The sequence below is a fragment of the Panthera pardus genome, unplaced genomic scaffold (assembly GCF_024362965.1).
Source record: "Panthera pardus isolate Hobbes unplaced genomic scaffold, ASM2436296v1 HiC_scaffold_13, whole genome shotgun sequence".
In the NCBI taxonomy this organism is placed as follows: domain Eukaryota; kingdom Metazoa; phylum Chordata; class Mammalia; order Carnivora; family Felidae; genus Panthera; species Panthera pardus.
Window position 1 is genome coordinate 85,692,974 of NW_026526688.1, and position 16,149 is coordinate 85,709,122.

At 32.6% G+C, this 16,149-nt stretch overlaps 1 protein-coding gene across 8 annotated transcripts in view; it reads left to right on the forward strand.

Annotated features, from left to right (window-relative positions):
* Window positions 1–16,127, forward strand: part of MGAT4D (MGAT4 family member D) — a 71,346-nt gene extending 55,219 nt beyond the window's left edge. For 5 of the 8 annotated variants that reach the window (XR_008421668.1, XR_002072661.2, XR_008421664.1 and 2 more), the window contains 4 exons: window positions 2,412–2,542; window positions 6,450–6,557; window positions 7,892–8,057; window positions 15,040–16,127. Coding sequence is in view for 1 of the 8 variants with exons in the window: in XM_019420075.2 (XP_019275620.2) it covers window positions 2,412–2,542; window positions 6,450–6,557; window positions 15,040–15,048 (248 nt within the window). In the remaining 7 variants the exon portion in view is untranslated. Of the gene's footprint in view, window positions 1–2,411; window positions 2,543–6,449; window positions 6,558–7,891; window positions 8,058–8,674; window positions 9,477–15,039 lie in introns of those variants that run through there. The other 3 variants (XR_008421663.1, XR_002072664.2, XM_019420075.2) reach the window with 3 other exon arrangements.
* Window positions 16,128–16,149: the final 22 nt, after the last annotated feature.

Here is a 16,149-nt window from a genome sequence, read left to right on the forward strand (position 1 = left end):
ACCTTGAGGCTGCAAGTTGAATTACCACACTATTTCATGGTGCATATCATCCTTGCTTTCATACAGGAGCCCTCTTTTACTTTGTTCTTTCATTTTATGCCCAGTCCCTACTCCCACTTCCTCCCACCCCCCAATAGGCTTCCATTCTAACATGTTCAAAGTGTACATATAGGGGCACCTAGGTGGCTCAGTCGGTTAACCGTCAGACCTCTGCTCAGGTCACGATCTCACAGTTTGTGAGTTCAAGCCCCGCATCGGGCTCTATGCTGACAGCTCAGAGCCTGGAACCTGCTTCAGATTCTGTGACTCCCCTCTCTTTTCCCCTCCCCTGCTTGTGCTTTGTCTGTCTCTCGCTCTCGAAAATAAATAATAGACATTTTAAAATGTTTAAAACAAAGTATACATATAAATATGCTTATATTGGTGTTTATCATGTTTTTATCTGTTTAAAATTTACATAAATGGTGATGTGATATCCCTCTTCATGCCCCTTAACATTTTTGTCCTCAAAACTAGATTTTGAAACTGTCAACATGTTGATTTGTGTCAATTTAGTTTATTGTTTCTTACTGCTGTTGCATACGCCCCACATAATAATGCATTTGACTTCTCCGTCCTCAAAGCGGTCAACTTTGCTCCCAACTCTCTGCTGCCACAAAGAAATGAAGTGACATATTTTGTCCCCTGGATCAGGACCACTGAGGGTGAATATGACTGTGTTTCTAAGTCATGCCAGATTACTTTGCAGATTGGCTGTACAGTTTATAGTCCCCTAAGCAGTGCGTATGAGTTCCCACCTCCCCATATGCTTGACAACATGTGATTTTATTACATCATTTTTTATTTATTTATTTTTGCCATTGGGAGGAGTGTTAAGAATTTCTCTGATTGCTAGTGAAATCTGTTATTCATATACTTACTTGATAACTTTCTTTTCCATACTTTCTGTCAAGTATTGCAGAATCCAATTTTGAAACCCCAAAGGTTTATGCTCAGCTTTGATTTAAATACGAGGAAAAATTATAGGTAACAGCAATACCTGATAAGCTTGAAGAGGAAGTAATTTTGTTGATACATTACTGTGAAAATTTGAAATTTTTTGTATCTTTCTCACCAAAGCCCGGTGTGAGAAGGCTGGAGAATATTCACATTCTGACCAAGAGCACACTGAACAAGGAGCATTGTATATGTAATGCTGAAGTCTTATTTAAGCTTAAGTTTACAACAGTTTTGTTTTTTGTTGTTAGTGTTGTTATAAAACTAACAATTTTCTTACTCAATATTACCAAAAATATGAGTTTGCTAAATAGAATTTTACAGCATGCTGACAGCAGATAAGGAAAAGACAAATATTGATTCAACTATTTCCATCATTAAATCACTTACTTTGGTTACTATATAAAAACCAAAAAATTAAAATATAACTATACATTTGATTAAATAACTCATACAGATTCAACTCCTAGTAAAGAAAAGGAAGCATGATTACTTCCTACTATCATATTTATTAAATAGGTGTATTTTACACTATTTACTTTAACATTTACCTGAATCTTATATCTTCAACTTCATTTTAAAATCAAAGATGCAGTATATTAGAAGAAAGCAATTGGACCTAAGGAAATATCCTACTTTAAAGTATAGCAAATCTTTAAGTATCACAAATATAAGATAGAAATAAAATTCTTATAAAATGAGGGGTGCCTGGGTGGCTCAGTCGGTTAAGCAGCCGACTTTGTCTCAGGTCATGATCTCACGGTCCGTGAGTTCAAGCCCGCGTTGGGCTCTGTGCTGACAGCTCAGAGCCTGGAGCCTGCTTCTGTTTCTGTGTCTCCCTCTCTCCTGCCCCTCCCTCAGTCACGCTCTGTCTCTCTCTGCCTTTCAAAAATGAATGAATGTTAAAAAAAATTTTTTTTAATTCTTATAAAATGATGCTCAAATATTGAAATAATGCTATATTTTAATCAAAATTAAATACTAAACATAAAAAGTGTGGTAGATTGATAAAGTTCTACAAAAGTCAGGTTATAGATCCGCTTCTACAAAATGAAGTAAAAATTATAGCTTCTGTACATTTCATTTTATGTATGTATCTTTCACAAGACTTAGAAATTGATCCTCATTGGTTATCAAAATTGGTTTCCTGAGGGTATTCACTATTCTAAACCTGCTTCACACTTCTCTCTCCCAGAAGTGGTAATCTGTAATACTTAAGCAGATATATTATTTTATTATCCTTCAACTTCATGAATGCTTTAAGGATATACTTATATAAGGATATATTTAATTTTTAATGATTTTTTCGTCCTTTCTCTTGTTAATAGAATGAACAACTATATATAAGGGTTATTTTATAATATATGGTATAAACACTCGAGAGTTATTTGGATTTGTTTACTTTTTCTTCGTAGGAAAGCTATTTAAATCTGAGGACTTAACTGACTTGGTGCGTTTTTTTTTAATGTTCTACAAAGATAAACCCATAGATTTGCTTTTGGGGGATATTTTTCAGGTAAAGATGTGTAACCCAGGAGAGACTCCTGTGAGTATTTCTTTACTTTGTAAATACAAACTATTTTAGGAAAATACTATCTGTCTAATGTAATTCCCTGAAATTTGTTTACAGAACTAAACCTGATGAGTGCACTAGTTTTTAAGTCTGGTATCCAGAATTTTTACTGACACTTATACCTACTACATGAAGTAATGAGAGGCCACAAATTTAGTGAAAAGTGGAAGAAAAGTGACAAACAAACAATAATAAAATGATAGATACAAATCAAATATGTCAATATTTACATCACATATAAGTGGCCAAAATATGCCAGCTAAGAGATAGTTCATCAGAATGGATTAAAAAACACAATGCAATTATTGCTGTCTGTACTCAGTTAAAATATAATGAAATACATAGGTTAAAAGTAAAAGATGGAAAAATAAATACCACGCAGACAATAACAAAAAGAAATCTGTACTAACTATATTAATATCAAAGTAGACTTTGGTGCCAAAACCCAAAAAATTTGACCAGGGATCAAGAAGGATACTATATACTGGTAAAAGAGTCAAATCACCAAAAAGATACAACAATCCTAAAAGTGTATGCATCTAATAAGAGAGACTCAAATGCATGATTGGAAGATGACAGAATTAAAGAGAGAAATAGATTAGTCTACAATTATAGTTGGAGACTTCAGCACTCCTCTCTCAAGAACAGAACTGGTGTGTAGAAAATCAGCAGTGAGATAAAAGAATTGAACAACACCATCTACCATCTGGATTTAATTGATATTTAAAAAGCACTACGTCCAACAGCAATACAAAACACATTATTTTAAAATACACATGGGGACTCCTGGGTGGCTCAATCGGTTAAGCATCTGACCTCAGCTCAGGTCATGATCTTGTGATTCGTGAGTTTGAGCCCTGCATCAGGCTCTGTGCTGAAGTGCAGAGCCTACTTGGGATTCTCTGTCTCCCTTTCTCTCTGCCCCTCCCCTGCTCGCTCTCTCTCTCAAAATAAATAAACATTTAAAAAGAAGAAATTAATAACAGAAAGATAACTGAAAATCTGCAAGCACTTGGAATTTAAACAATACACTGCTGAATAAACCATGAACGAAAGAGGAAGTCTCAAAGGAAATTAGAAAATACTTTGAATAGAATGAAATGAAAATACAACCTATCAAAATTTGTGGGATTCAGCTAAAGCACTGCTTAAGGAGAAATTTATCCTAGAAGAAATCTTTATCTTAGAAGAGAAGAAAGATTTTGCATTAATAATGTCAGCTTCCACTTTAAGAAACTAGAAATAGCAAAATCAACCCAAATCAAGCAGAAGTAAGAAAATATTAGCTATGAAGTCCGAAAGCAACAAAATTGAAAACATAAAAGTAGTTCTTTGAAAAGAGCAAGAAAACTGATAAGATTGACAAAGAAGACTCAAAAACAAATTATCAATAATAGAGACTATCATGATGCATATGTATGAGTGTGTGTGTGTACTAACAAGATATGTAGATTATATGCTGAAAACCTAAAAATGCTGATGAAAGAAATAGACATACCATGATCATGGATTAGATGTGTGTAAATGTGATATGCAGATAAGTATGTATGTAAGCAAGATGTTTAGGTTGATATGTAGATAGGTATGTACATATGTAGATATGTAGATATGTATATACATACCAACATCTACATATCAACCTAAACATCTTGCTTGATAAAAACATTATTTCAAAGTAGATCACCTATCTAAATATAAAACAAACTTTAAAACCTTTAGAAGTGTAAAAAAATATCTTCAGGATCCAGGAGAAGAGTTCTTAGACATGATACTAAAACTATGATCCATTTTTTTAAATTACTAAATTAGATTTCATCAAATTCAAATCTTTTGTACTGTAAATTTTACTGTTAGAGGATAACATACCACAGACTATGAAGAAATATTTGTAAATTCCATATACAACAAGGACTTGTATTCACAACATATATAATATTCCCAAAACTCAATAACAGGAAAATAACCCAATTAAAAAATAAGCACAACACTTGAGTAGACACTGCTAAGGTAGTTTCTCCCTTACTGCAATAAGCAATTAACTCAGCTTTCCTTTAGCAGAGCTAAAAGGGCATTTTGTGGGAAGCCAACATTTGATAATGCCATCTCATTAGAACTTCTATTAATAGCTTAGCAAATATTATCATATTTGCTGGTTTTTAACTCCTCAACTAATTTTACCTAACCTTAGTTTCAAATTAAATTAACTCTAGATTATTTAAATACTTTACAGTTATAAAAACAATCCTTTAATATAATACTTTCCTACATGTTTGTACTGAGTAGAAATACATTTAAGTAAGCCTGCTGTTTAAAGATTGCAAAAATGCAATCTACCAAGTGGGAGAAGATATTTGCAAATAATATATCAGATAAAGGGTTAATATCCAAAATATATAAATAACTTATACAACTCAGCACCAAAAAACTCCCAACTAATCCGATTAAAGAATGGGCAGATAACCTGAATACTTTCCAAAGAAGTCATGCAGATGACCAACAGACACAATGAAAAGATGCTCAACATCACTCATTATTAGGGAAATGCAAATCAGAACCACAATGAAATAGCACCTCACACCTGTTCGAATGGCTAAAATAGAAAACACAAGAAATAACATGTGTTGACAAGGATGTGGAGAAAAAGGAACCCTTGTGCACTATTGGTGGGAATGCAAATTGGTGAAGCCACTGTGGAAAACAGTATGGAGTCTCCTCAAAAAATTAAAAATAGAATTACCATATGACTTAGTAATTCCAATATTGGATATCTACCCAGAGAAAACAAAATACTAATTGGAAAAGATATAAGCACCCCTGTGTTTATTGCAGCATTATTTACAATAGTCAAGATATGGAAGCAACCCAAGTATCCATCAATAGAGGAGTGGATAAAGGTGTGGTATATATACAATGGAAAATTACTCAGCCATAAAAAAGAATGAAATCTTGCCATTTGCAACAACATGGGTGGACCTAGAGGGTATAATACTAAGTAAAATAAATCAGAGAAATACAAATACCATAATATTTTACTCATGGGAAATTTCAGAAACCAAACAAATGAAGAGATTGACAAACAGAACCTTAAATGTAGAGAACAAACTGGTGGTTGCCAGAGCGGGGAGGTGGGTGGGGAGATAGGAGAAATAGGTGAAGGGGATTAAGAGGACACTTATCTTGATGAGCACTAAGAAATATATAGAATTGTTGAATCATTATATTGTGTACCTGAAATTGATACAACACTATGTTAATTATACTTGAATATATTGAGTATATAAATTTGAGATGTATTTTTACGAATTTTTAAGTATACAGTATGTAAAGTAATTCTCAGTGATCATAATAATTTCAAATGTTTGCTTGTAATATTAAGGGGTGGTTTCACAGGTCATCTTTCTTATTTTTATTTTTAATGAGATTAACCAAATCTTTTTTCTATAAAGCATAATATTGGTTGTTTTAATCATGTTTTTTTTCTACTTAATACATTGAGGGGGGTGTAACAGTGTAGGAATTAATTAATATGAAAAGACAAAGAATAATATAGTCTGAGAGAATGGATAGAAAAATACAAAAAATTTCATTTATGTTGTTGAAATAACAAGAAGGGAGTGGAAAATTATAGTTGGTACAGCAGTAGCCTGATTTTCTATGACAGAGTTCAAGAAAATACATGCTTTAACTAACACCTTTTTGTACCTCAACTTTTATTATTCTTATGAAGAAAAATCTAAGTAATAAAGTTTTATTTAATGTTTAAGTATTAAAATAGAACTCTGGCAAAAACTAATATAATACAGAATTCTTCCATCCATAAAAGCAATAAAAAGGAGTATTTGGGTTGTTACAGAAGATTATTGTTTCTCTTTTTCCCCAGGAAAAATGTGCAGAACGAAATAAGCAAATTCGTATTCGATATAAACCTTCTCTTTTCCAGCATGTGGGTATACAGTCATCATTCCCTGGAAGAGAACAATATTCCAAAGTAAGATTTTGAAATGTTACTTGAGTAATATATAATGTCTTGTGAACTTATAAAATATTGTTCAGGAAAGGAGAGATGGAAACATGAGACAGACTGTGAAATATGGTTGTTTAAACATAGTTCATCTTACAATAGCTATATGTTGTGAAGAGCAATCATCTTTTCAAGACCCAAGTTATCTGTCATGGTTAGAAAAATCTAGCCTATGTTAACTTCTTTGCCTTACTATTATGTAACAGCTGTGCAATTCAAGTAATGACTAAAAACATGTTTTAAAAATCATAATATACTCACTATTTTAGTCTAATATTTAAAATTAGACAAGAATATTTCCAAATAAAATGTCCCTATTATCTAATTTAGATGTATCAACATTCTTATTTCAGATCACTATTTATTGTATCAACAAAAATTTGATTTTTTGGTATTGTTTGGTTTTTATCATTCTTAAATTTTCCATCATTTTTGGAAACAATGTTATTTATAATTGAATTAGCATCTTGGTAGGGTAGAAGAAGCAAAGACTTCGGAGTCAAAACACCTAGTTTTTAGTTACGGTGACCTATGTCCTCTGTGCTCTCTTCAGTCTGTAAGAGGGAGAAGTTTAAATTAGATGATCCTTAAGATGTTTTCCACCTTTGAAATACTATTGACATCTCTCCCTTCATTTCTTCACACAACAAAGCAAATGATTGCTTTAATCTTTGGCAGTTGAAATGAGAGAAATGCACGTGCACATACTCTCATCATTTCATTCATTATTTATGATCAGCCCTCCTTCCACCTTTTCTACTCCTTATCTCTATATATTTATTGTACTGAGTTCTTTGGAACACTGCCTGAAACATAGTGTGAATTTAGTAGATGTTAGCTATTAGCTATTATGCAAGGTGAAATTCTAGATTGAAAGTATTCATTAAGCAAAACAGACAAGTGTCTGGTATATTGAAAATTTATGAATCTGCATGCAAAAAATAACACCATAAAAATACATAAAACATAGCTGCAGGTGATGCAGAAAGAAATTGGTCTATACCATTCTATTTGTTGGTGCTGTTACAATGGAACTCTTTTCTTGCATTGTATTTTTTTGCTTGATGAGCTGTTTTAACCTTACCTTTGTAAATTTACAACCGATAAAATAGAATATTTATCTAATCACTCATATTTTAATGTTATAACCTAGCTCTTAACCTTTTTATACCTCACACCATGTAAAATAGAAATAAATAACAATTTAGTGACATGTCCAATGTGGATTGTATATTTTTAAAATATATATTACTTTAATTATTATAATTATTTAATCATATTATTTTAAAATTTTCTAACAGGATATTTATTATTAGGAGTTTCATAATTCGAGTACCTTCTTTAAAAATGATCAGCATCATTCTTTGGAAAAAATGACATAATGAGGATTAGTCTTAGTTCTCAACTTTCTTCATAGTGGCTAAGAGACTATCTCATATAAAAAATGAAGCCTTTGATAATATAGTGGTAAGTATAAAGATTGATATAAATATATAGAAAATTATCAGATATTTTTAGCCTTATTTTATAATCATATTTTGTGTATTTTTAAAACTTTATACATATAACTTTCTGATATACTCTCTAATATTTTGTTTGAGAATAATGAGTATTTTCTTTTCCTTTTTATCATATACTGTATACATACAATGAATTTGGAGACAATAGATCTCAGTTTGAAGCCTCATTCTTATCAATAGATGCAACACTATGGATGAATCTCTAAAACACTGTGCTAAATGAAAAAAGCCAGATGCAAAAGACTATATACTCTATGATTCAATGTGGAATTCTAGAAAAGGCAGATCCTGATATCTCATTATGATTTTAATTTGCATTTCTTTGATGGCAAATGATGTTGAGCATCTTTTCATGTGCTAGTTGTATGTATGTATATATGTATGTGTGTGTGTATATAATGAAATATAGATTTTTACCAAATATGGATTTTAATGAAATGTAGTATATAGTTTATGAAATGTCTGAGTATTTGCCCATTTAAAAAAGTGGGTTGTTCACCTGTTTACTTTTGTTTGTACATACATGGTCTCAGCTTATGACTTGCTCTTTCATTTTCTTAACAGTGCCTTTCAACGAATGAAAGATTTTCACCTTGATACAGGTCACTCCACCCAAACCTCCACTCTGTCCATATAGTTATGTCATTGCTTAGTTCAGTATTCAATGATTTCATAACGAGAATATAAAACCTGTTTACACTTAAACTGCATAGTATGCTCCATTTTTCCTTTATTATGCAGCTTTTTTTTGTTTTAAATTTGCTTTATTTCAATGTACTTATCACTAATTCATCCTCAGATTCCCTGCGAATTATCTAAATCTGTTCCTGATGTATTCAAACATTTTAAAAATCATGGCTGAATGTTGAATATTGTTGAATGCTTTTCTGCATTTCTACCACTTCCTAACCTTGAAAAATCTCTCTCCTGCAGCCTTCTGACCAGCTCTAGCATATATCTTAGGAACCAGGCAGTTGATTTTGCTGTTTTCTATATCTCAAATCTGTATCATTCTTGGTCAACTCATTTGTTTTAGTAAAGCACACTCCCCTCTCCCTGGTAATTTCTTGAGAAAGATTGTGTAGAAGGTAAATTCTTGGAAAACTAAAACATCTTAAAATGACTGCAGTCTATCAAACTTAATTGTTACGTTGGTTAGGCAAAAGATTCTGAATTCTGATTTTTTAAGGTATTCAAGACTGTAACTGATGAAAAGTAGTTAAAGCCATTCTAATTCCTGTTTCTTGGTATCAGACCAATTTTCCCATCTGTAGACCTTTAAAACTTTTCTTCTGTTTGAGATTGTACAATTTCATGATGATAAGATAGGTCTATTTTTATCTATTGTGCTTAATATTTGGTAGGGCTTTTTAATATGAAAACTCGTGTTTCGATTCGGGAAAATATTCAGAAATTATTTTGTTGATAAATTTCTCCCTCTGTTTTCTATGCTCTTTTTAAGGAACCCTATTTCAAATGTAAGATTCCTTAGATTGATGTTCTCTCTGTCTCTTACTTTCTCCTTCCTATTTTCTTTCTATTTGCTTCACTGTCTGAAAGTTTTTCTGAATTTTGGCTTATATCCTTTTTATGAGTGCTTTTTTTTGTTTTGTTTTTTGGGAAGGAGGGCAGTTTTCATTGATTGGTTGGTTTGGTTGTTTGTTTGTTTTTGCTATTGTAGCTTTAATGTCTGAAGAACTCCTTTTGTTCTCCTAATATCATTGTCCTCTTTTATAACCCTTGGTTCTTATTTTATGATTGAAATACTTCTACTTAACCCTCTGAGGATTCTAATATTTTTAAAATATTTTTTTTAAATTTCTTATTCCTGCATAGTTTCTATGGTCGATCTGTGGTCGTTTCTGACGTCTGCTGCTCTGCATAAGCATGTATATTCCAACTGTGACTCTCCAGTTAACCCCAGGGCCCTTGCCTGTTCCCCTATATCCACTGTCTCTTCAGTTTGGGTCATCCTTAGAGCTATTCTCACCTTTGTTAGTAGCTGGTGCCAGTGTGTTTTAGAATTTGAAAACTTCCCCTTCTCATCTGGTCTCATATGCTTTCCATCTGACACTCTCTCAGAATGATTTCTATGGATGGAAGGGTGTTCATGCAGAATTAACATTTGATACTTCAACAGTAAAAGGGGCACAATCTGCAACTATGTGAATGGAACTAGAGGGTATTAGGCTAAGCGAAATTAGTCAGTTGGAGAAAGACAAATATCATATGACTTCATTCATATGAGGACTTTAAGATACAAAACAGATGAACATAAGGGAAGGGAAGCAAAAATAATATAAAAACAGGGAGGGGGACAAAACATAAGAGACTCTTAAATATAGAGAACAGAGGGTTGCTGGAGGGGTTGTGGGAGGGAGGATGGGCTAAGTGGGTAAGGTGCATTAAGGAATGTACTCCTGAAATCATTATTGCACCATATGCTAACTTGGATGTAAATTAAAAAATAAATAAACTACTAATAAAAATCATCAAAATCTTAAAAAAAATAAAAATAAATTAAAAAGGTACATAGTATATAACCAAAAGTATGCATTATTTATATACATACCACTTCACCATGAAAATGTGGGTGCATTTCCATGAAGATAACCCTGCATTCTGTGAGTTCAATTAGACCTGCATCATGTTGTTTGTTTGTTTGTTTGTTTTATTTATTTTTTTAGTGGGACTGAGGTCAGCAAAATTTGAAGAAGGTAGCGCAGGTAACAAATTTCCCAGGCAACTTCTTTATCTGTTACCCTCTCAGTCACCTGTCTTTCTAACAAGCTCCTTTCGGAAGGTCTCCCTTCTTTCCTGCAAGAACAGCAAGAGACCACCACCACCTCATTTTTTCCCTCCCACATTAGGAATTTGAAATGCCTTCAACACCCTCCACTGCAACCAGATTTCCCTATCAAAAACAATTTCAGGGAAATAGGGAACTGTCCTTTTGCTAACATTTTTAGATATTTAAAATTAGGTGTTTCCAAACTGATGAAAGAGCTGCAGAATGGGTTACCCCTTCCATTTTCCAAAGGGTGCGTTTCAAAATGCAATAAAATTCAATCGTATCAGATTTTTAGCTTTGTTTATATTTATTAAATAATGTACATATATCCGGCTGAACATTAACAAAAAGAGCAACAATCCTCTGCATTTTCCCCATCCTTATCTGACTCACCAGAGGCAAAGACATTTAATCATTCTGGTTTAAATGCTTGGTAGTTTTCTTTATATTGCTAAATAATACACTTACGCTGCTAATTTTTATTTATCCACATTATTTTTCCTGCAGTATAGATGAAAATTTAGCTACTTATTCATTTTTACCATGTCTTAGTCAGTTTGGGCTGCCATAACAAAAAACAAAACACACGCACACACAAAAAAACACAAACTGGGTGGCTTAAACAACAGAAATTTATTTATCACATTTGTAGAAGCTGGGAAGTCCAAGATCAGGATGCCAGCATGGGGGCTTTTGGTGAGAGCCCACTTCCTGGTTTGTAGACAGCTGTCTTCTGACTATATCCTCACATGGCCAAGAGTAGAGAAAGGTCTGGTCTCTTTATCCCACTATAAAGGCACTAAAGTCATTCATGAACATTCCACCTTTTTGACCTAATTATCTCCCAAAGGCCAAAGGTTATATTTCCAAATACACTGAGGATTTAGGCTTCAACATACGAATTTGAGGAAGGAGATGCAAATATTCAGTTGATGGGATATTATGACATTGATTATTTTGCCCCTTTCTTTTCTGAGTTTTCTTTTCTGAAAGAATAATCAAATATTAAGTTTACTGAATTGATCTTCTATATGTCATAGCTTTTATTTACTATGTCCTATCATTGGTTTTTCTATGCACTGGGTGGATTCCTTGACTAACTTTTCTAATGAATGTTTACTTTATTTTTATTTTATTCCTTTTTCCCTAGCATCTACTTGTGTTGTGGATACAATTATTCTCAAATCTCAGAATACTATTAGATCTCTTTATGAAACATTTTTATTTTTTTTAAGTTTATTTATTTATTTTGAGAGAGACAGAGAGAGTGCAGAAAGGAGACAGGCAGAGAGAGAGTGGGACAGAGAAGCCAAAGCAGGCTCTGTGCTGACAGCAGTGAGCCTGATGTGGGTCTTGAACTCACGAACCATGAGATCATACCCTGACCCGAAGTCAGATGCTTAACCTACTAAGCCATCCAAGTGCCCCTCATGAAACATTTTTAAAGTTCTTTTCTGCATTCTGCATGCGCTGTTTTTTCTGTGACCAGATAAATCTATCTGCTTGTCTATTTTGATCTGTCTGTTAGGTTACACACTTTCCTCAAATATTTAGTGATTCTTGGTTGTCTGGTGGCAAATATGGGTAATTTTAATTCCTCTCCCTCCCCACTCCTTTCCCCACACTGCATTTATCTTCATATTCCTTTATAAAATTGAAAGGAATGAGGCTTCCTGAGAGTTTTTGGTACATGGATATAATTTGTTGGCTTATGGCCACCATAAGTCGGTTAAGCTCCGACTCCGGCTGAGGTCATGACCTTATGGTTCATGAATTCGAGCCCCTCTGCTGTCAGCACAGAGCCCACTTCAGATCCTCTGTCCCCAGCCCCCACCCCTTTCACACGTGTGTGCGTGCACTCTTGCACGATGAATAAACATTTAAAGAAAAAAAGAATTTGTTGGCTTACAAACTCTGTTGTAGAGTATGTGGGTGACTAGGCTGTGATTGTTTTGTGTTGGAGTGTTTTTCCGTTTTTTGTTTTCCCAGTGGTTTGAGTGAAGGGGCACCAACATCGCAACCTATGTCCCAAAGAGCTTTGTTCTGGGACACAGGTTCACCCAATGCCTGCCCTAGTTGCTAGTTACATCTGGGTGGCTCATTCAGCTTTCCTTAGAGAAGACTATGTGTATCAGTTGCCTGGGGCGAAAAGGCCTTGCAGCTCTCCCGTGCTCCTGACAACACTCCCCCTTCCTTCTTCAGGGTTAGCTCCGCTTTGGCTTCCATCTGTCATCAAATTTGCTATCTCCATTCTAGCCCTATGTTCCACATGCTGAAGTCACAGACTCCTCGGCTCCATTGTCAGGCCCCACTCTTCCACCAGATTTATGTCTCTCGTTAATTTGATTAAATGTCTCCTCAGCTGTGGGCCTCCTCTATTCTTTATGTCGTTTGGAATTACATCTTTTTCGTTCATTTACTATCATTTCAGTAGGCCTAGCCGTCCACTACCTAGAAGAGTTTAGATATTACATTTCAACTTTTGTCAACTTTTAATTTTATTAAGTAAAATAAAATTTACATTCATGACCCCAGCAAGATAAATGTCACCCTCTTTTCTTTAACCAGGTCTAACATAGCAACACTTTAATATTCATTTCTTTAAGTCTTTTTAAAAAACTTTTATGTAAAATTTGTTCCTTAACCAGTTAAATTATATATTACACTTCTCACAAAACTTTTTAAAATGTAAGATAAATTTTCTATAGTTCATTAAGGAGAAAAATAGTTTAGTTTATTTCTATTCATCTAGGTAGTAGTTCAAAAATAATTTAATAAAAACATTTATCTTGGTGATGAATATTCTAAGTTTTAAATTTTTAAAAATTTTGCCTGCCATCAATTTAAATGTTCTTTATCATTTCATGTTCTACGTCTATAATAAACATAAAAGAGATTTAGAAACAACTAAAATATTTCTGTATGAATAATTTCTGAAAACTCAAATAAGATACTTAGTTTTTCTATTAGTTGGTAAGCAAGAGAATAGTGTGTTTTTATAATTTGCCAGCGCTGCATCCTACATGAAAAGTTATTTTTGTTTTACTGTGGCTCACTGGGCATAGGGCAAAGTGTTTCAATGTGTTAAAGTAGGGTTACCAAATAAGATACAGGATACCTAATTAACTTTGAATTTAGTTAAACAATCACTTTTTTTTTGTATGTGTGACCCATTTGTTTTATTGCCGTTGCTAAATCTACTAAGCCTCGTTGGAGGTGATGGAGGGAAAGGAAGTAGATAGATATCTCCCATCAAAATGCTTTAATTGAATTATTTGAGTTTATGCCTTTGACTTTTATTAAATAACAATATATGGCATATTTGCATGTTTTTCAAGAGTATTATTTAAAGTTTTGTTTTTGTTTTTTTTTAATGTAAAGATACATGTGACAACTTTCTCTTAGCTAGAAAAAGGATATTCTTTCCCAAGGAGTAGTCATGATTTCTTTGGCCCATTGTGGGTATTTTTGTTCCCTTTGACTAACAAGAAATTCAAAACTAATTTAATATGAAATGTAGTACTCATATTTTCTTGCATTCACAGCAAAATTTCTCCAGTTCTAATTTTATATTTAGTCTCTGATTTTCTTTCATATATTAGTGTTAAAAGATTATTATGTTTCAATTTTATGTTTATGTTTATTATGTTTCAATCTTAAATCTTTCCTATATTTATTTATATTTTAAATTATAAAAATAAAGTAAATGTTTAAAGATATCTGGATATTGTCATATTAGGGGCACCTGGCTGGCTCAGTAGAGCATGCAACTCTTAATCTCGGGGTTGTGAATTTGAGCCCCATGTTAGGTGTACAGTTTATTTAAAAATATTTGTACCTTATCTATAACAGTTGGTTGGCTTTAGTGATAATCCCAGGTATCCCAGTGATGGAAATCTATTTTCAATAATTTTAACACCATGATGGTATTAAAATTGATATTGTCTAATATATCTTAAGAATCATGTCTTTGCCAATTTAAATATTCTTCTCTACTTATAAGGTGAAAGAGTGGTCAAAAGGATAGAATAAAGAATGTTATCAAAATTTTTCATAAAAATAATTATATTCTTGTGAATTAATTAATTTCTATTTAATTAATTTTCTAGATATTATACACTTCTTGTTTTTATTTCAGAAAATATGAAGATAATAAGCATAACAAGAAAAATTCTGTAATACATTGGAACCTCAGATAAGCCTGATTTCTCATGGCATCTTTCAGAAATTATAATAATGAAAATGCATAATTGTATAGAAGAGAATTCAGAAATTAACACACTTGTAGGCTTGAAAGTGTTAAGCTTCCTCTTATGTCAAGGAAAATTACAGTGTTTATTTATGATGTTTGTACCCTTACTATTATAATTTAATTAAAAAAATAGTAAAGGCAGGGAAGTTGTTGAAAATTAAGAAATGAATTTTGTTGACGTAGTTATGCTATCACATAATCTTAATAAATAGCTAATAGTTCAGAAACTTGTCATGGATAGGTTCTGTGTAAATTGGTATATGTTCTCATCCATTTTGTTAGGACATCTAAAGAAAGCACAATCTAAGCCTGGGTCTGGCAGTGCCACAATATCTTCTTGTCTTTTAAATAAGTGCATTTAAAACTATAAACTTACCCCTAACGTGCTGTTTGAACTGGTTTACCAGCCTCTTGATATTTATGTATTCCGATAGTCATTCAGTTCTAAAAGATTTTGTAATTTCTCTTATTATTACTTTCTTAGCTCATGGGTTATTTGGGAGTGTTTTCTTTTTTTTTCCAATATGTTGGTTTTTGCCATCTTTTACTGTTGATTTCTCATTTAATTACATTGTTCTTAGTGGATTTTATCTGTGTGATGAGATTTGAGAATTGTTAAGAATGCTTATGTTTCATGTGAATTTGAAAAGAATGTATAGTGTCTGTAGACTCCCTTTAAAATATGTTGCATTCATTTGTTTCTTATAAATGTGTTTTGTGCTTTAAAAACGTCTTCTTAAATATTCCCAATTATTGGGTGCAGAATTCTCTTATATCAGGCTTTTTAATTTACTTATTCAGGTTTTTTAAATTCTTCCTAATTTTTGTCTGCTTGATTATCAGTTTCTTATAGGAGTCTATTAAACTCCACTATTCTTCTTGTTATTCTGTTGAGTTTTATTTTATTTATTTTGAAAGATAATAAGAGATATTTCTTCTTCCTTCTTATTCATCAATAAAATATGAAAATTGTACTTCCTATTGTGTATTACCTAT